Source organism: Terrapene carolina, unplaced genomic scaffold, assembly GCF_002925995.2.
Source record: "Terrapene carolina triunguis isolate 2854851 unplaced genomic scaffold, T_m_triunguis-2.0 Scaffold62, whole genome shotgun sequence".
Classification (NCBI taxonomy): Eukaryota; Metazoa; Chordata; order Testudines; family Emydidae; genus Terrapene; species Terrapene triunguis.
In genome coordinates this window covers 25,592,426-25,613,793 of record NW_020664413.1, presented here as the reverse complement: position 1 = coordinate 25,613,793, position 21,368 = coordinate 25,592,426, and the positions used below count along the sequence as shown (strand labels likewise).

The window sequence follows — 21,368 nt, the reverse complement described above, 5'->3', positions numbered from 1 at the left end:
GGCTCTGTTGGCACATCAAGTTGACATGATGATAACCACAGGGGATTTGCCCACCCCAACGCTTTCTGCAGTTTCTCCTTCCTTCACTAGTTCTTCAGTGATTGTATTCAGTTTTTTTTCCAAATGTGGGTCTTTGCTGTGAATTCCCATAGTGCTTATTTGTGGCTACTTTTAACATACTTGAACAGTTGCCTTGATAATGCTGTTGTGCTTTTTATGTATTAGTAAATTTCTACTGAGTTTGTGCCTATATGTGGGGGAATGTGGTGTGAAGGCTGACAAGGATTTGTATGCTTTCTTTGAAGCATTTCCTTTGTGCCTTAGCAATTATGTGTCATTGATGAACTCTTCACTACAGAGGGATCATGATGCTGATGCAGCATCCGTTAGTAGTTCAGTTTATCTGTTTCCACTTTTGGAATGTTTATGAAGTACATTTTGTAAGAAAGCAGGGAGTGTTTTCAAGAGACTAAGAGTCAGGGTTACTTGATTGCAATTCTGGCTTGGCTGTGTGACAGTCAGTTCCCTTTGTGGTTTGCTCTTTGGGCGGGGCAAAGTAGCTCCTTGCAATGCACTGAGAATAAACTCACATGCTAGCCATATATAATTAATAATGCAATTATATTTGTTTGTAGAATGTGTACAAGTCAGACCTGGAATGGCTGCGTGGCATTGGCTGGATGCCAGATGGCTCAATAGACGTGGATAGAGTGAAGAAAGCCCAAGAGCTCCTGAATAACAGATTGTATCGAACGCGACCGGATGAATTGAAATTCACCAGTATTGTTGACACACCAGAGATTGTGCTGGCGAAGACTAATGCTCTGAATCAGAGTGGCGTAAGAAATGTGTTACATTTGTGCTTGAGTGTCCCTGTGCATATTGTGTTTTATTATTTAAAATAAAGAGGAAACAGTATGTTTTATATAGAATTCGAGCTGCCAGGGACTCTCAGGGTTTTAGAAGGAGGCGTTCCCCAGTAACTATTAATCAAGGAATAAACAGGGTAATGTGAAACCCTGTCACTGATAAGGAATGCAAATCATTGCACAGTATTTATTTCAGACAAATAATCAAACAATTATTAAAACAATCTACCAGTTCCAGACCATAGTTCTGACTATCTCCCCGTGCATTTAGAGTCAAATATCTCTCTCACTGAAGTCAAGGAGAGTCCTTCTATTAATATGGATGAATTGGAATAAACCTTCAAAAAGGAAGATTGAGCAGTTTATGGTTTCTCTATTGCATAAAACTGGCTCTCCACTTTAAAGTGTTGTATTTATAAGTAATATAAAATAGTGTATATATGTATAAAATGAATTTTTAAAATAACTTCAGTGCTTCCCCTTGTGAACAGTGCAACAAAACACATTAAATAAAGCAAACACCTCAATTAGAAGAGGATCTTGCCAAAAGCAACCTATCAAACCCAATACATAATACATATAGTTTAAAACTGAATAGCTAGTCTTGTCCTTCACAGTACAGCTATGCCAAAGAATGGATGAATCTACTTCCCAAACAAGTGTGAATTGGAGAATGAGGGAAAATTTTAAAGAGGAACATTTTTTGCGGAAAATGAATTAACCAAAAGGAGATTATTCAGAATCCAAAAAAGGATTAAGTTAGACCCGATATCTTAGTTCAATTTCAGTAAAAAGTAGCCTAGTCCTGTTTACATTGGATCAGTGGGAGTTTTGCCATTGGATTCAATGGGAGCTGGACCAAATGTCCAAGATGAGATCAGATATATATCAGAAATGGTGAAGATAAGTTTCTCAACAATGTACTAAATATCTCTGTGACTGCTTTGTCCTTAGGCTTTATATCGGGAGGTTTGGGATAAAGAGAAGACCCAGTTTACCCTTCCTTCTGATACCCCTGAGATGTTGCAGTCCAGAATCAATGCTCTGAACACCAGTAAGGTAAGATATTAAAGTAAAAATCATAAATGCATTTCTCCAAAAATACATATCAAATTCCACATTGCAAAGCAAGATAATGTCCATTCAGTCATAACTCAAGCCAGGGTCTGACATATATGTTCTAATGTAATTCTCTATCCTATTCAAAACTCAAAACCTGCTCCATTATAAACCATATAAATAGGTAGAGTAAATATCTAAATTCCAAATGAATTAACTTGTGAGAGATAGTTCATGTTATGTTGATGAATAAACCGGGGCCATTGTACCCAAATGAACTTTTGGGAAGACGGTAACTTCCTACCATATAAAAGGGAAACATCAGTGATTAAAGAACTCAGTTTTGGGCTTGATTTATAAGCCTTAGTCTCAATGATTTAGTCTTTGGATAGATTATTTCTTTTCACTTAGGGCCAAGTGTGTCTTAGTAAATGTATTTTAGCACAAGCAAACCTTTGGTAACCATAACACATGCTCCCTCACAGGCAGCTGTGAAAGTGATCCACATAGAGGAACAGATTGGATTTTAAAGGAGATTTTTTAAATTTAAAAACTACACTGATTATGATAATGTATACAACTTTTATATTCCATTTTGAGTAATTTGAACTAAATTTATATTGATTACTGTCTAAATATTTACATTGATTACTATGAATTTTTACATTATTTGTCTATGTGCATGTTAACATATTCACTTCATCCACAGAAACTGTATCAACTAAGTTGGGAAGAAGCCAAGGAAAAAGGTTATGACTTAAGAGCTGATGCCATTGAAATAACACATGCCAAGGCTTCTAGAGACATTGCTAGTGAGGTACAGGCTGACATCTTATTTATTTATATTGGGTAAAGCTAATGTAGTGTTCTTATTAAAAACACTACAAATGTATTTATATCAATAGCCAATTCAAAAAATTTTGTTTTAAAACTATGCATAGGTTTCTAACAATGAGTAATATATTTTATATTATTTATAATCTTAGTTGCTTCTTATAAGGATTTTTAAAATGTCAAATCATAGCAGTTTCACACTAAGTACGGTTAATTTAAGTAGATCATAAACCACCAGTGATTATGTAAAAGTGAGAGTTGAATTATTTTGGAAATAGTTCAGGTAACTAAATATTTCTCCTCTGTTTTGCAGAGGCTCAGGTGTAAAGTCCTGAAATGCATCAGAAGTTTTGGGTGCTTCTCCAACCCTCTGAAACTTTTGGATCAGAAAAATGGTGGAAAAATATTTTTAATACGTGCTTCTTTCCATAAAACACATGTAGAGCTAGCTTACAGCAATTAGGACCTGATCCAACTTCTGCTGAAGTCAGCTGAAAGATTCCCATTGACTTCAATGGAAGCAGGATCTGGTCTTTAACGAGAGGCCTTGTAAAGAAACAATCCTTTTAGTTTACTTACATTTTAACAACTGAAACAAAACATAGACACTTTAAACTGCAGTTGCAGAAACATTTATACATATTTAGATGCCTGATGAAAACGCTCATTTGTTTTTATTTCTTTGATTTCTGTTTTTTACAAATACATGATTAGTACAAATACAAAACAGGTTACCGCCAGCAATTAGGCCACTATGTGGGATTCCAAAGCCTTCAGGACGATCCCAAGTTGGTGTGGTCCATTCATGCGGCCAAGATCCAGAGTGACAGAGAGTACAAGAAATATTTTGAGAAATCAAAGACCAAATACAGTAGCCCAGTGGATATGCTGGGAATCGTGCAGGCCAAGAAATGTCAGACACTGGTCAGTGATGTTGAGTACCGCAATTACCTGCACCAGTGGACATGTCTGCCAGACCAGAATGATGTGATCCAAGCTAAGAAGGCCTATGAGTTGCAGAGTGATGTGAGTATATCAATATAGTACATAATAATTCCCAAGAACTACATTTTGTCTAGAAAGAGGATACCCAAACTCACACTAGATTTTAACCTTTAAAGATAGAAATATGTGATGAATGATTTACCAGGCATTTACCATAGGAATATTTTTACTTACATTTAAAAAAACGTTTCCCTTTCTTCTGTCTGACATTTTCTGGCACTTTCTGGTTCACTTGGATGCTTTTTATCTTTTGCAAAGCAGGGTGTGCCAGAGGCATTCATTTAGGGCAAGGAGCCTTTAAAGGAAGGTGCCACATAAAAAGCATCACTGAACATTATGTGGTGGATTTAAGACCAAAACAACTGTTTTTGTTGTGCTGTTCTCTGCAGGGTAATTATGTAGCAGAAATAAAAACTGGTGATATAATTCATTTAGTTTAAACTACGAGAGTACAAATACAATTAATTTTTCTACTTGTCTGACTTTCTCTTGTATGGCTGTACAAGAGAAAATATTTATTTTGGGCAAGAATGTGGCTTGTCCTATGCTCTCTTATTTCCCTGTGAGGACGATCTCCATCACTGGTCACAGCATGGTAGAGGGAGGGAGGGAGAAAGCAGCCTGCTTCGGATCACTACCTCTTTTCTAATTTAGTGGGCAGGCAGGGACAAGGACTAGGTGGAGCCTTAATTCCATTCTTCCCCCAGATTCACTGGCCAGAGTATCTGTGTCAGTTTATACAGGTAGCAGATTAGGTCTTCCCTAAAGTAAGGGGGAATCCAAGAGGAAATTGTGACCATGAGAGTTACAGCTCTCTGTTTGATCTGCTCTTGGAGCAGTGCAGTACACTACCTTGCTAGGCACTGACAATAAACTCCCATTCTTGCCCTATATAACTAACAGAACAATTTTGTTTGTAGAATGTGTACAAGTCAGACCTGGAATGGCTGCGTGGCACTGGCTGGTTGACCCAAGGCTGTGTGGATGTGACTAGAGTGAAGAAAGCCCAGGAACTCGTGAATGACAGATTATACCGGCAGCGGCCAGACGAATTGAAGTTTACCAGCGTAGTTGACCCCCCACCAGTTGTCTTGGCTAAAATCAATGCTCTGCAGATCAGTGAGGTAAGATGGCCCTTATATAACCATATATTTTCTATATTCACACTGATATTTTTAAAAAGCAACAGATTTTTAAAATCTGTTGGCACCTTTAAGACTAACAGATGTATTGGAGCATAAGCTTTCGTGGGTGAATGCCCACTTCTTCGGATGCATGTATTTTTGTGGATCTTTCTGTTGTGTTAAAAACACATCAGAAGAGAACAGTAACATATATTCTAGCTTAAACCATGAGATCAATTAATTTGAAAATAATAGAGTCCAGCATCTTTCACACTGTAATTGAATAATACTGTCTTTACTTTCTCATTAGCCTCTCTATCGTAAAATCTGGGATAAAGAGAAGACGCAGATCACCCTTCCTGCTGACACGCCTGTCATGCTGCAGTCCAAAATCAATGCTCTGAACGTCAGCAACGTAAGATGTTTAAGTAAAAAATACGTAGTGTTATTGAAATGAACATTGTCATATGCAGCTGTAGTTTTTAGCCTGCCCTGTTTTAGAACTCTTACTATGAACTGCCTGGTTCTGACATAAACATAGATAAACTAATTTTATTTTTTGAATTGTTTTGTATTTTAGAATGTAGATGAAGAATTATGATTTGTTTAAGCATAATACATGGTTAATGAGCACAATGTTCATGAAGCACAATGGGCCAGATTCATTAATCTGGAGTCCGCGGTGTTCTGTCCTCTCTCACCTTTTTCTTTGAAGCCAATGGAGGTTCACCAGCTTACTCCGGCAGGGATTCTGTCCGAAGAGCTAAAACATGTACTTGTTGCCTGTGCATCTATTATTTTCAAATAGAGCCTATCAGTATAATATCTACAGCATAATCTTCTTTGTCTGGTTTAATACACCATGTGTAGATAAGGAAAACAAAATATTATCCATAAAGATAAGCACATTGGTCTTGCATAAATTGTCCTCTTTATGACAACTTCCAAAGGGGAACTTATGGGTTTGACCAAGATATTTTAGGCCCACCTACCATGAAGAAAAAATCAATGACATTCTTGGGCTTGGAGGCCCAGAAAATTGTCTGTCTATGGAAGAATGGGAGAACACTTCAGGCTTTTGTTTCCATCTTATATACTAATTAAGTTTGAATATTGCAGCCTCATTTGGACACCTAACATTATTCTTACATGGTTTTTATTTTCAACTTCCTTAATTTTTTTTAATGGTAATATGACAATAATTGTTTCAAAGTGATTTTTAAATCTTTTAATATTGATTGCATTAATTTATAAGATCATAGTAAATGTTAAGTTTTCAGCAGAAGTGTCAGAGGTTATGGGCCTACTGCAGGAGTGGGTGGGTGACATTCTGTGGCCTGCAACTTGCAGGAGGTCAGACTAGATGATCATGATGGCCCCTTCTGGCCTTAAAATCTGTGAGTCTATAAATACAGCAAAACTTCTAATGAGCTTATTGATTGGTGACTTCTCTGAGAGACTAATACAAGTCATAATCCAGAGACCATTGAAGAAAATGAGAATCTTTCATTACTTCAGTAGGCTTTGACCCAGGCCCACAGCGGGAATGGATCTGATATGCTGCATCTATGGCCGCATTCCTGCAATATGCTAAGTGTGGGGGAATTCTTCTACCTATAGAGTCACACTGAAGTCAGTGGGGCTGCAGATGGGCACAGGACTCTGTGGATCAGAGTACCGGTTTGGAATCTATATAATTAATCATGACGTGTGCAGTAATTATCAGTTAAAGGGGTAGGAATAGTTTTTGTAACCCACAAAACTGTAAGGATCAAATTAAAACATCAATGCTATAAATCTAGGGAAAATATGATTTATGAGAAAAATAAATTCTAAAATTGTGTCTTTGATTACAGAAACATTATCAGCAAGCCTGGGAAGATGCCAAGATGAAAGACTATGACTTAAGAGCCGATGCCATTTCTATCAAACATGCCAGAGCTTCCAGAGACATTGCTAGTGAGGTACAATCTCTGTTCCCTCCCTTTCATTTCTATGAAAGGCCATGCCCATTCATCCTTGTATCAAACACAGCAGACAACTGTGTAGCTAGCTAAGCTCAATTCAAAGCTGTTGTGTACTCATATATGAACAGCATGCTGTCTTGTATATTTGCATTATTTTAAATCCTGTCTTGACCCTCTCTTTCTAATAGAACTTAAAGTTTGCTACTGGTAAAATATTAATAATAACAGAACATTGTATTTTGTATTTGTTGTATCAAAGTAGTTTCAGTAGAGGTTCAGAGAGCTATTTTGCAATACACTGTAAACTTTTAACCACCAAACATTTGCAGTAATTAAACACAGACTATATTTCTGCTGCTTCCAATACATAATTCAAGGGTGTTATTTTTGTCATTACTGCTTTCAAGTTATCTGTTAAAATCTAAAATGTAGCAGTGCTTATAAACCTTAGCAAGCAATTGGAATAACTGTGTATTGTAACTAGTGAGGGAATTCTGAAATATTTTCTTTTATCATTGTTTTAAACTATTAAGATAGATGGACCACATTTTCCAGAGTCATTGGTGATTTGGAGAATCAGTTTTTGGGGGTACAACGTGAGACACTGGACAATGGACCTGAATTTCAGAAGTGCTGATCTAGTACCCTTTAAAATCCTTTGTGTTCCCAAGCTGGGCACTCATAAGCACTAGTTGCTTTAGAACATGTAGACTGGCAATTCATGGCTATTTCTGCTATTGTTTTCTTTCTATGTTTATTAGTATAAATACAAGGAAACCCACGAGAAACAGAAAGGTCATTATATCGGATGCCGAACTGCAAAGGAAGATCCCAAATTGGCATGGGCTGCACATGTAATGAAGATGCAGAATGACAGAGAGTACAGGAAGGCTTATCACAATTCAAAGGCTAAGATCAACATACCAGTTGATATGGTGTCTGTCTATGCAGCCAAGGAAGGCCAATTAATAGCGAGTGATGTTGACTACCGTCAGTATTTGCACCAGTGGACATGTCTGCCAGACCAGAATGATGTGATCCAGGCAAGGAAGGCCTATGATCTACAAAGTGATGTAAGTAGGAGTGTATATACAAGTGGGGGGATGCCACATTAGTAACTGTTGAGATATAAGGCTCTGTAGGCACATCAAGGTGACATGATGATAACCATGTGGGATTTGCCCACCTCAATGCTTTCTGCAGTTTCTCCTTCCTTCCCCAGCTTTTCAGTGGTTGTATTCAGTTTTTTTCCCCAAATGTGGGTCCTTGCTGTGAATTCCCACAGTGTTTATTTGTGGTTACTTTTAACAAACTTGAACAGTTGCCTTGGTAACGCTGTTGTGCTTTTTATGCATTAGTAAATTTCTACTGAGTTTGTGCCTATATGTGGGGGAATGTGGTGTGAAGGCTGACAAGGATTTGTATGCTTTCTTTGAAGCATTTCTTTTGTGCCTTAGCAATTATGTATCATCAATGAACTGTTCATTACAGAGGGATCATGATGCTGGTGCAGCATCCGTTACCAGTCCAGTTTATATTTACTTTCAGAATGTCCATGAAATACATTTGTAAGAAAACAGGGAGTGTGTAAGAAATTAGGAGTCATTATTGCTGGGTTCCAGGTCTGGCCCTGCTGTGTGATAAGTCCACAAATCAATTGACCTCTCTTTGCTTGAATTTGCCATCCCTAAAATCGGGGAAATAATGTGACTGATTCCCTTTATGAGCATAGGGAGTGCAGTGTAAACTCTCAGTGTACGTGTGAGTAGCTGCACAAGAGGGAATATTTTACCTCAGGTGAGGTTTACATTTCAAATCAGCATATTCTGGAATCTGGATCAATACATCTCCTGTCTGGCTCCACCCACTCCTCAGCCACTTTTACGGTTATGTTGGCTGACTCCAGGCCCTCTATTCTGCAAACATCCTTAGTTTATTCCTTTTCATCCAATAGCATGGTGATAGGTGGGAAAGTAGTTTTTGCAGCTGGGCTGGTAAATTATTATGTTGGTTGTTCAAAGCTAAATTACGAACATATTGAGTGGAGGACTCTTTGAGTATCTTTTTACTTCACTGACCACCTTCATAGGCCTTGCATTCTGATGCCTTTCCCCCTAGATAAGCTCATCAGCCATACAGCGTATGGTCACTTGAGAGAGACATGACAAAAACCCTCTTCTCAGAGGCAGTTTCTGCCCAGCATTCTAACTATGTGTGTACCTGGGAGGCAAACTACACAAATTCTGATCCTTGCATTGCGATATATTGCACTAAAAAGGGTCGATAAAAATAAATGATTTTTTTTATTTTTTTTTTATTTTGTTTAAATTATAATAGGTTTATTATTTTAAAAATAAACCTGTTTAAAATTAAATCTGAATTGGATACAAAATATATTAAGGCTTAAACTTCTTATAATCTCTTAAAACATTTATATAAATAATGAATAGGCTGAATCCATGAAACGCTATCAAAAACTTTGAGTTAAAGACTACTTTTTTTATATAAAGAAATAATCAGGGGGAAAGTATCTAACTTTTGAGGTCAAGCTTTATAAATATGGCACAAGAGGTCATGTAGTGTATTAAGGACTTGATCCTGTAGGGCACCCAGGCATATTTGAAAATTTTCACAGGCTGACCTGAAGTAATCAACTGCAGTCAGTGAATTAAACTGATTCCTCTGTTTAATAAATCATTTAGTTATAAATATGAAACATGTTTTGATAAGAAAAGGTTATTTACATAACATTTAAAGGTTGTTTTTGTTGAATAAAAATAAATTTTATATGCTGTTTTATGTGTTTAATTAAATTCCAGTTACCATTCTAATGCAGCCTGCACAAATCATGAGCAAAAATTTAATTATCTAGTAATCAAGCAATATATCATTCTTCATTTTCTAACATACTAAAAATGTAAAATTTATAAGAATCTGAAAATGTTAATATATAACAACTGCTTAAATAAATGTATACAGTTATAGTGTACCCTTGTAGGTAGCTAAAAGATGTTCCAAAGCTAGTGTAAGGCTCTATTTAGTTGTAAATCAACATGTTTGAATGGTTATATCAGTTAATGTGAATGCACTTTTCTTTAGAAAATAGTTGAAAGACAAATGGAAAAGTTGATTAAAATCGATTATTTAAATTGAGGTTTTCCACTTGGTGATTTAAAATCACTGATTTAAATCACTTTGGTTTAAACCAATCAACCCTGTTAATAGTATAAATTAACTTTATATAAAAGTCAATAAAAGGGAGTTCTGTCTCCAGCTCAAGGGTGTTTAGTATTTTCCTACCCATCTACATTATTTAGTATGGATTAAAATAATGAAGGTATTACTTATGACAGTTATGTTCCTCTCTGACCTTATCTGTCACAGGCCTTATATAAATCTGACCTGGAATGGCTGCGTGGCATTGGATGGATGCCAAGTGGCTCTGTGGAAGTGAAGAGAGTGAAGAATGCCCAGGACATCCTGAGTGAAAAGATGTACCGCACACCTGTAGAAAGTTTGAAATACACCAATATTGTTGACACTCCAGACGTTCTCCTTGCTAAGACTAATGCTGTACAAATCAGCCTCGTATGTTACTTCATGCTTATAATATAAAATTATTTCAGTGCAATATATAATTAAAGAAAACCTCGCTGCTAAAATGTTAAACTAGTTATTTGTATTTTAAGTTAACCTTAGAAGCATTCCAAAAGTTTAGACTTTTAGTGTTCATAATTCTGGGTGGACTTTTGGCCCACGATGCTGTGAAGTTATACAAAAGGACTGGCATATTTACAATATATATAATCTCACAATTTTTTATTTTCCTAGTCCAAATACAGAGAAGCTTGGGACAAGGCCAAGACTATGATCCATGTGATGCCAGACACACCTGAAATCAACCTAGCCAAGGCGAATGCTATTCATGTTAGCAATGTAAGTTTATCTATAGGATTTCTTAGGTTTCTATAAGTTGTTATCTGAATCCTCTGAATTTTAAGATTCTAAAGTATTTTCAAAACACATGATTTAGCCATGTGAATACCCACTGAAATCAGTGGGAGAGTCACAGGCTCAGTCCTCATGCGATGCTTCGAACATCCCCCCACTACGAATATAATTTTTAAAGTATTTAGACAACTTTTTAAATATTTAAGTAACAGCTAGTAACAATGCTATCCATGATAATTTCCTGCAATCACATTAAATATTAGCAATATAATGCATTATTGAAGCCACACATTTTATTGAATTAAGAAAATTGCTAGCACTTACAAACTTCTCCTAAATCTTTACAAACTCACTTTAGTTCAGTTCTGATTGCAGTTCCTTAAGTTATACCTTCAGAGTACTGGAAGCACCGCATTGTATTTGCAGTAAAGGAACAGGAGACTTCATTTACTTCAGAACTTGGCTGAACAATGCACAAGAATAAGTGACAGTGAATTTTTTTTAATGTGACTACTTTAAATGCACAATTGTTTCGCTGATTGCAAATGTGAAAGTACTAGACAAATGATGGGCCAATTTTCTGTCTTCACAGAAACTTTATAAAGAAGCTTGGGATGAAGTGAAGATGAGCTGTGATTTTAGGGCAGATGCCATCCCAATTAAATCAGCCAAAGCCTCAAGAGAAATTGCCAGTGATGTAAGTATGGAAAGAGGGCATTTCTAGATTTTCACGTCCATTTCTAAAGCCTCAGAAATGTTAGTAATTTACATGGTGGTCTTTGCTCTGTATCCAGTATAAATACAAATTAGATTATGAGAAGCAGAGAGGACACTATGTTGGGACTCCGAGTGCAAAAGAAGATAACAAAATACGATGGGCCCTGCATGCAGCCAAGCTTCATAGTGACCTAGAATACAGGAAACACTTTCAGAAGTGGAAGACAAAGTGCAGTATACCAGTGGACATGCTTCCCATTGTGGCCGCCAAAAAATGTCAGACTTTGGTCAGTGATATTGATTACCGTAATTACTTGCATCGGTGGACATGTTTGCCAGATCAGAATGATGTCATACAGGCTAAGAAAGCCTATCAACTGCAGAGTGATGTGAGTTAACAAATATTCATATTTTGTCTTCTATAATATTGCCTTTTCTATAGGGGTCTACTCCAGCTCTAACTGAAGTAAACAGGAGTTTTTCTACTGAATTGAGTTGGAGTTAGATTGGGCCTTTTATTAGTAGATATATAATTTTAAGCCATTATTATTATTACTACTGTAGCACATAAGTATATATCGCTCTCTACCAAACAAACTAAAAGACGGGGTCCATAAAAGATCTTACATTCAAACTCAGCACAATACGTGAGATAAACATTGGGTCACAGGCACTGTAATTCTATAAATATAAATGCATTAATTTTAAAATGAAAGGGCAAGGTAATATCTTTTATTGGACCAACTTCTGTTGGTGAGAGAGACAAGCTTTTCGAGCCACTTCTCCAATATCCTGGGACCAGGGCCGGCTCCAGGCACCAGCCCTCCAAGCATGTGCTTGGGGCTGCGCCTGGAGGGGGGCGGCGCGGCGGGGCGCTCCGGCCCGAGAGCAGGGCCGCGACTGGGCTCGCCGCCCTCCCCGCGGCGCTCCGGCCGCTGGGGAGAGCGGGGCCCCGGCCGGGATCTCCGCCCTCCTCCTGGCGCTCTGGCCGCCGGGGGCTCGCCGCCCTCCCCGCGGCGCTCTGGTTTGTACAATCTGTCATTCTGGATCTTGCCTGCATGCTCAAACCACACCAAGATGGATAGGTAAAAATAGCAAAAATTGTATGACCCATTCATAAGCCGATCTTTTATTTCAGGGGTTGGCAAACTTTGGCTCCTGACCAGGCACGGAGATCCTCAGCTCCCAGTGGCCACGGTTCGCCATTCCCAGCCAATGGTGCCACTTCCCGCAGCTCCCATTGGCTGGGAACGGCAAACCGCGGCCACTGAGAGCTGAGGGGCTCCATGCCGGCAGACGCTCCAGGTAAACAAAATGACAATGTATTAGATATTCAATTCAATGATTCCATAGAGTTTAAAATCATCAAATTTTGGTAAAAAGAACAGGAGTACTTGTGGCACCTTAGAGACTAACAAATTTGTTAGTCTCTAAGGTGCCACAAGTACTCTTGTTCTTTTTGCGGATACAGACTAACACGGCTGCTACTCTGAAACCAAATTTTGGTGTAGACCCTTTTATAAGCCAAACCCCGCTCTTTGATGCGTCACTTTTTTACCAAAAATATTCGGCTTATGAACGAGAATATACGGTACTTACCAGACTTAATGCCATGTTTAAAATATGGTGAACATAGAGATCATATTGATATTAAGCCCAATAATGTTCACCTTGAAATCAATGGAAGTGAAAGACGAGCAGGGTCAGACCTGTTATTTATGAAACTAACTGTGTTGGGCAGAAAACTCAAACTAAAGACATGGATTCTGTTTTGTCTCCACAGGCTGTTTACAAATCTGATTTGGAATGGCTACGTGGAATTGGGTGGATGCCAAATGACTCAGTTGGAATCAACCATGTCAAGCATGTCCAAGATCTCCTGGATGAGGTAATTATTAAGTATAAGTGTTTAAATATTCATGTGTGTTTATAACTGCATGTATTTGTAATTTGCAAATGCATCAACATTTTACTTTTATTGAAATTTTTGTAATAAAAAGCTGGATCTTTCCATTATATTTGTCTTGCATTGGCTTGTAAATTAATTCTGGTCTTCTATGTAGCTTTTCTTTTTCTAAATGGGATTGTTCTGTTTGGGTAGAAGGTACTGCAATACAATTTGATGATAATTCCATTGTTTTGCCCTTTTACAGAGAAAGTACCGCACAAAAGCTGAAACTCTCAAGTTTACTCCAGTGGCTGACAGAGTTGATTATATCACGGCAAAACATAGTGGTGAAATTCAGAGTGATGTAAGTATATTGGTTTATTTTGGGCCTATTAAATTTATCTGCAAGACTTTGTTTTTAAAAGGAAAAAAGTAATCCAGACCTCATTCTGGCCCAATACCTGTGGATTCCTTGAATTTGTGGGATTGATGTGAGTATTGCTGAACTCATCCACTTACTTTGTGCTGAAAGGGACTGGCTTCTGAAGAAGAGTGATCCCTCCCAACCATTGTGAACTTTGCAATATGAGACACTCGACAGTCCCTTCACCAGCCAGGACAGAAACTGGCATTTTGTGGCTAGAATAAGTTATGTGAAGGCAGAATGTCATTTTTTTCTGACCGTTTTGAAGGCCAGCATATGAGGAGCTAGCCAATGGGCATGTCATGACCTGCCCTTCTATCCATGAGCCCATGCACATTTTATTCAATGTGCCTCCCACTGGAAGAGAATAGGCCAATATCAGCTTTTTATTTCCTGCACCAGTACAAATTGGAACATGCCTCCAAAGGTACATGGCTTTGTACCATGATCCTGGAGTTGCCTTTCATACATAACTTCCTCCATTCTTTAATGTCTCTCTGTGTGGTTGGGTGTCTTGTGTGAATTTGGCCCTGAAAATGTCGACAATAATAATCCTTATAAATCATTTCATATGTATAATTGCGGTTTTGGTGTTACATTTTCTAACTGTGATGACCTTACAATGTGTTTATTCCATAAATCTTTTTTTGCAGATTAAATACCACCAAGACTGGAATGCCATCAAGTCAAATTATACTCTAACAGACACACCACAGCAAGAAATGGCCCGAGAGGCAGCCAGAATTCTTAACCAGGTATGTGTTCATCACCTGGAAATACTTGATCATCTGACAATTTGTAGTCACATTAATAACTTACTAGGAGAATGTATAATATTTGAACTGATTTGTCTTTCTAAGAATGTCCTGGAGTCAGAATCTCAGCTTCTAATATTTTATATGGTCACATAGCCACAGAAGGAGTGATGGTTATAGTGGTTTTATTCTTGGTTTTAACTTTTTCATGTTTTATTTCCTACAGAACCTATACAAGGAAAGCTGGGAAAAAGTGAAATCTATTGGTTATCTTTTACCTCCTGATGCTGTGCAGCTTCGTCATGCCAAGCACTCTGGTGATGTCCAAAGTGAGGTAAGGGTGTCTTTTTAGGTAATCACGTGACTTCAGCAGGAGACTACTTGGGGCCCGGCAAACCTGCAAACCCACAACCTCAACAATTTATATTCAAAAGGCTTCAGTGGGAGCCAACCCCTAGCTTTGTTTCAGTGATCTTCTCCAGACCACTGCCCTCTAGCTGTCTCTAGTAATCAACCTTGTTTTATTTAATATAGGGGTATTGCTGGCTAAGGGCCAGGTTCTGATACACTTATTCGCCTTGCCACCTTACTCCATGAATAGTCCCCTTGAAGTCAACATAGGTAAGGGCCTCAGAATCTGGCCCAAGAGAATAGCGAATGCTCTAATAGTGTGTAAAGGTGAGGGCCTGTTGTGGCACTGTAGGTGTGCCCCACCTTAATTTCTCCAAGTAGAGCAGCAGGAGATTCAGTCCAGGGCAAGGAGAAGCCGACACACATTATTCAGACACCATGGTCCCGTCCAATAAACAGTTCATCAGGCCCCGGATTTAGGTTCCCCAAACTTACAATCCTCACCCAATTCTCTGAGTCAGGTTAGGCTTGTCTCCTGGTGTCTGAGAGAGCACCTGCCACCAACTACAGTCTGTCTGGCTTCTACTCCTCTCTCCCTCCTGCTCTGCTTCCTGTTCTTATTTATATAATTGAGCCCCTCAGGGAAGAGCCTCCATGATGATCTCCAGGTTGTAGATTCCAAGCTGAACCTTAAAGAGATGCTATCCTTTTCCCCATACACCCTTTCCTGTAGTGCAGTAGGTGGAATTCTGTTGGCCATCTTTAGGAGTACAAGAGACTTTGTCATGAACAATCTGTAACATCAAATAGACCACAAGTATTTTGGCATAAAACACATACTGAATGTATTACATGATTGCTTGTCGATAGCTGAATATGCACATTTCTAAATAAAACAAGTAACGTTGCTCAGAGTAGAATTTTAAATACAGCTTGGCAAACTATTGATGCAATTTTCAAATTCTTTTTTTCAAACTATTTATAAAGCCATGGTTATTTGCAAATATGAGCAAAGTAATTGCAAGGTGTTCTAGTTGTGCGGAAGAAGTTACTGTATCCCCTGTTTAAAATGTGGCGGAAAATTAAGCTAGATAGTAGCATTGCCATTAAAGAGGAAGGAATATATATCCTAACATTATCACTCACCTCATCCTATAGTATATGTATCATGTAATGTACTGAAAATTGAGATGTAATTAGCAGCACATTGCCTATATAATAGGGTTCCATTTATTCCTGATGTTGAAGAAAACATAGATTTTACAGCGTAGAAAGAGAAGAAACCGGTTCAGTTGTGTTCAGTTCAGTATTCAGTGCTGACATTTAAATATCTTTTCTCCCCCCTTGCCAGCTGCAATATAAAGCTGAGTATGTTAATCACAGAGGTCACTATGTTGGTGTTCCCAGTATGAGAGATGATCCCAAGCTGGTGTGGTTTGAGCATGCAGGCAAGATCCAGAATGACAGATTGTACAAATCAGCTTATCACAAATCAAAGTCCAATATTAACATTCCTGCGGATATGATATCAGTCTTGGCGGCCAAGGAATGCCAGACATTGGTCAGTGATATTGATTATCGGCAATACCTGCACGAATGGACATGTCACCCTGACCAGAATGATTGCATCCAGGCAAGGAAGGCCTATGATCTGCAGAGTGATGTAAGTGATTTCCCTTATTTATATTACATGATTTTGATTCTTTGCGGGTTTATGTACATGGTCTGTACCACGTAAGCTTAAAACAAACAAAGATTCCTCTTTAGTTTAACTCATGCTTTTGTCTATATAATATGTGTATTTCTTTGCATTTGTTTTCATGTTTTCAGAATATCTATAAATCTGATCTGGAATGGATCCGGGGTTGTGGGTGGATTCCTTTGGATTCAGTGGAACATAGGAAAGTTAAGAAAGCCCAAGAGTTAATAAATAAGGTGAGTGAAAGTTTTCATAAATACAAGTTTCCCTCCTATTTCCAGTGCATGGTATTAGATTTTGTCATCTCTTTTTGCAGAGAGCCTATACGAAAGAAGCCCTTGATAACTATTCCCATTTCACAAGTGTGGTTGATACTCCGGACGTTGTTTTGGCGAAGATCAACTCTGTCAATCAGAGTGATGTAAGCATTATTTTTTTGGCAACTATAAGAATGTATTAGCAAAATTATTAGATGGCTTGATTATTACTGCTAGGATGGGGTCTATAGTTAATATATTAATGCTGCAGTTTTGTTTGGTAAAAGTGTTAAATAAGTGAGCAACACAATATTACTGTACCATTACATTTTGCATTTTTAAAGAAAATTTAAGATCTCCAATAATCATAGTCTCTATACATTTTGCTTAAATTATTAAAAAAAATTAATCCTGTTCTGGGTGAAACCAGTGTAGTACACTGGCTTAATTTACAGAACACCTACTAAAATATTTCTGCAGATCAAGAGTTTTCATATCCTTAGAATAATGTATGAAATTTTTGATGAACCATTATGATGATACTTGCCTAGGTCCCAGAGTGACTGATATTCACTAGATAATATAATTCAGATAAGGTAGTGCAAATGGGTGTAAATGCCTGTTCCTCACAAGTAGACCAATCAACTAATTAATTTCCTATAAGTCATTAACACAGTCTTTATTTTCTTCTTTAGCTGAAATACAAAGAAACATTTAACCTTGATAGAGGCCACTTCATTGGTTCTGATGACACTCCAGCATTGAACCACACCAGAGAGATGTCTAAGCTCTATAGTGATGTAAGCATATCTAACTGACTAAACTTAATTTTATTATATACTAATGTTAACTGTAATTGCCCTGTGGATAGCGTACTGGACTGGGACTGAGGAGACCTGAGTTCTATTCCTGACTCTCCTACTGGCCTTCTGAGTTACCTTGGGCGAGTAACCAGGGCCGGCTTTAGGAAGTGCTGGCCCCAATTCGAATAGTTTCGCTGGGGCCCCGGCAGGGATGACTCACCCTGCGGTGCTCCGGGTCTTCCACGGCACTGAAGGACCCGCTGCCGAAATGCCGCTGAAGACCCGGAGCGAGTGAAGGACCCGGAGCGCCGCCGGGTGAGTAAAAATTTAAAAAGTGCTTAAGTTAGGTGCTCTTCTTTAGGGCGCGGGGCCCTCTTAGGCACAGGGCCCGATTCAGGGGAATCGGCCTAAAGCCGGCCCTGCGAGTAACTTCCCTTCTGTGTCCCATCTATAAAATAGGGATAATGGTACTTACCTTCCTTTGTAGAGTGCTTTGAGATCTACTAATGGAAAGTGCTCCACACCGGCTATATGTATTATTATTATAAATATTTTGCATGTAAAAAATGTTTTAGATTTTGCGAAACATCTGGATATGTTACTGATCAAACTTAGTTTTATTTACTGCTTAAAGGCCAGATTGTGAACCCTTTATTCACACTGCTGAGCAGTTACTCATGTGAGTAGTCCCATTAACTTTAATGGATGAGTAACTATACCTGCTGAGGTCAGTAACTGCTCATTGATACCAGTAAAGGTTTTACATTCCAGCCCTAAATTATGTTTATAGTATTTAACACATGTTAAACATCTGTCTGGAAAACACCTGCCACATAGTGGAGGCTACCATAAATAAATACTAATAATAGGACTTGGCAGGTTTGCATGTTTGTGAGGTGTACATCTGGATATACATCTTTTCCAATTCCAGCTAGTGCTTTAATACCAGGCTTCCCATTTAAATTATGAAAGGGGGCTATCAACATTAGAGGCCAGAGCCCCAAATCAGGAAAGCATTGTTACTCAAGTATGAATGCAAAGTTAAGCTTGTGCTCAAGTGCTTTGTTGTATTGGGACAGAGATTCTGGTCCATTATTCACACTGAGAAATACCTTACTTGGTGAGTGATTCTGCTGACTTCAGTGGGGACATTTGTGGAGTAAGGTACCACTCCGTAAGAGGGGAAGAAGCTGACGCTACGTATTTTGCTAATGTGGTATGTTTACTGGAAAATATACTGTACATTTAATCAAAACCTATATATGTTTTCTTTGTCTAGAAACGATATAAGCATTCATGGGAAACTGGTAAGGCCATAGGCTATACTTTACCTCCAGAGTACATCCCTATCGTTGGAGCTAAGCATGCTGATTATATTAACAGTGAGGTTAGTATGAATCTTCTTTTAATTATATTCAGCATATCTTTTTTTTGTGGCATTCTTATTTTAATTATCTCAACAATTTCCATGTGAATGTTTTGCAGCTTAAATACAAAGAGTTCTATGAGAAGCAGAAGGGCCATTACCTGGCTGGGAAGCATATCTCCGAATTCCCCAGTGTCGTTCATTCTCTAGCTTTCCAAAAACTAAGGAGTGCGGTGAGGGTTTTTTCTTGTAATATCTTCTCTTTTCCATATTTAGTGTGTGCCTAACTCTGATCCTACAATCCTCCCATCCACATGAGGGATTTGCACATAAAAGGCCTTTAAGATTTAACATCTAGCTAATATTAGTGTATTGATGAAATCAAAACATTATTTTATATTGGCATATCTTTTTCTGAGCCATGGGTGCTTAGCCAGGGATAAACAATTATATATGAAACTAAGAAACGAAGAGGAGAGGTAATGAAAGATTAGATATATTAGAATAGAAAAAAAATAAGCTTTTACTGTTTGCCATTTACTCCTGGGGGAATTCTGCGCCACTGCGCATGCACAGAATTCGTGTCCCCTGCAGATATCTTTGCTTCCCTGCCGAAAATGACTTTCTGACAGTGAAGCAAAGGGAAGCTGCAAAAGAAGTCACACATCACTTCCTAGGAGTGCCGGTACAATGTTTTAGGCACCCAGAGTAGCCATCAGAGAGGTAAATCACCATGGGGCTGGGAACACCCCAGTCAGTGGCTCCTACCCTGAGCCGGGATCAGCTGGTAGTGCCAGCTGGGCTGGAGGCAGGAGAGGATGGGACTTCTTCTTCCCCTGCAAGGAGTGGCTGGGGTTGTATCAGACCCACCCCCAGAAAACTCCCCCAGCTGCAGGAAGCTCAGCATCCTCCCCTGCTTCCTGACCCCATCACTCCTCAGCTGTGGGGGGGGAGGAGTCACTGTTCGGGGAGCTGCTCCCCCATCCGCCCAACCCTCATGCATCCAGACCTCCCATACCCAGACTCCCCTGCCAAGCCTCACCCGGTACATCCAGAACACCCCTAGTCCTCCATACCTGAATCCCACCCCACTGAACCTCAATCCCTGCATCTGGAGCCCCTCTGCACCCAGACCCCCTGCTTTGGGATCCCCACCCCTGCACCCAGACCACCCCCCACTGAGCTCCCTGCACTCAAACCCCCACCCTGATGCTCCACTTCCTACACCACTTTGAGCCCGCACATCCAGACCCACACCACTGACTGCCAACTAGCTGCGCCCTAACCCCCATCCCACCAAGCCTCACTTCCCCAGCACCCAGACCCCCCTGCTGAGAACCCACACCCAGACCCCTCGGCTGAACCCCAACAACCTTCACCCCTGTAGAGTCCCATTGCCCCTGCACCTGGAACCCCCCAACGAGCCTCTGTGTATCCAGATCCCCCCACTCCTAGACTCCCCACTGAGCTGCCTGCACCCAGATTGTCCCACACAGAATCCTCTCACCCCACACCTGGATCCCCCCACACTGAGCCCCTCCACGCTTGGACCTGCCTGGTTGAGCCTGCCTGCTCCACACCTGGTGCACCTGACGCAGAGGGGCATGGCTCCAGGGTGTTTCTAGGACAAGACTTATGCTGTATCGGGTGCAGCCTCGCCGCTGAGTCCATGTTCCTGGGGGTTGGGGGGCTGCAGGGTGATCTCCGACCTTCATGCAGCCAGTGGCCTTTGCTCCCCACTGCCATGCTGGAGCCTCTGCATTTATTTATTAACAAATAAAACTTGCAGAATTTTAAAATATTGTGTGCAGAATTTTTTGGCACATAATTTTTAATTTTTTGGCACCGAATGCCCTCAGGAGTAACCATTGTGTGAAATCTGAGCAGAGAGATGTACTGTATTGCTCAAGTTACCATAGCTTAATAGAAGATTCTGATTAGAGTTCAGTGTTAGCTAGCAGCACTTGGTGTAGTAGTAGGCCTGTTAACTCTAGCAGGGATTTAACTAGATCGTGATATACATAATGGTCAATCTGTTACCCCCACCACCTCACCACTTCATGCTTATAATCTCCCAAGGCACACATACAGTTACAAACAAATACGGTCACTAATATTGTGCATGCAATTAGACAGGGAGATCTAGCTAGCCACATGTTGTTAAAGATCTGATGAAGAACAAAAACAGTGCTCATGACCACAAGAAATGTTACAGAGGGTCCTGTGGCGCCTTTAAGACTAACAGAAGTATTGGGAGCATAAGCTTTCGTGGGTAAGAACCTCACTTCTTCAGATGCAA

The 21,368-nt window shown here is 39.4% G+C and overlaps 1 protein-coding gene across 24 annotated transcripts in view; it reads left to right on the top strand.

The window, feature by feature from the left end:
• Positions 1 to 21,368, top strand: part of NEB (nebulin) — a 201,930-nt gene that overhangs the window by 111,662 nt on the left and 68,900 nt on the right. For 23 of the 24 annotated variants that reach the window (XM_029910553.1, XM_029910554.1, XM_029910551.1 and 20 more), the window contains 22 exons: positions 636 to 839; positions 1,824 to 1,928; positions 2,638 to 2,745; positions 3,477 to 3,788; positions 4,688 to 4,891; positions 5,202 to 5,306; positions 6,748 to 6,855; positions 7,620 to 7,931; positions 10,243 to 10,446; positions 10,690 to 10,794; positions 11,402 to 11,506; positions 11,604 to 11,915; positions 13,310 to 13,414; positions 13,680 to 13,778; positions 14,492 to 14,593; positions 14,820 to 14,927; positions 16,296 to 16,607; positions 16,775 to 16,879; positions 16,960 to 17,064; positions 17,596 to 17,700; positions 18,983 to 19,090; positions 19,189 to 19,302. In XM_029910553.1, the coding sequence (XP_029766413.1) occupies positions 636 to 839; positions 1,824 to 1,928; positions 2,638 to 2,745; positions 3,477 to 3,788; positions 4,688 to 4,891; positions 5,202 to 5,306; positions 6,748 to 6,855; positions 7,620 to 7,931; positions 10,243 to 10,446; positions 10,690 to 10,794; positions 11,402 to 11,506; positions 11,604 to 11,915; positions 13,310 to 13,414; positions 13,680 to 13,778; positions 14,492 to 14,593; positions 14,820 to 14,927; positions 16,296 to 16,607; positions 16,775 to 16,879; positions 16,960 to 17,064; positions 17,596 to 17,700; positions 18,983 to 19,090; positions 19,189 to 19,302 (3,447 nt within the window). The remainder of the gene's footprint in view (positions 1 to 635; positions 840 to 1,823; positions 1,929 to 2,637; positions 2,746 to 3,476; positions 3,789 to 4,687; positions 4,892 to 5,201; positions 5,307 to 6,747; positions 6,856 to 7,619; positions 7,932 to 10,242; positions 10,447 to 10,689; positions 10,795 to 11,401; positions 11,507 to 11,603; positions 11,916 to 13,309; positions 13,415 to 13,679; positions 13,779 to 14,491; positions 14,594 to 14,819; positions 14,928 to 16,295; positions 16,608 to 16,774; positions 16,880 to 16,959; positions 17,065 to 17,595; positions 17,701 to 18,982; positions 19,091 to 19,188; positions 19,303 to 21,368) is intronic. The other variant, XM_029910552.1, reaches the window with a different exon arrangement.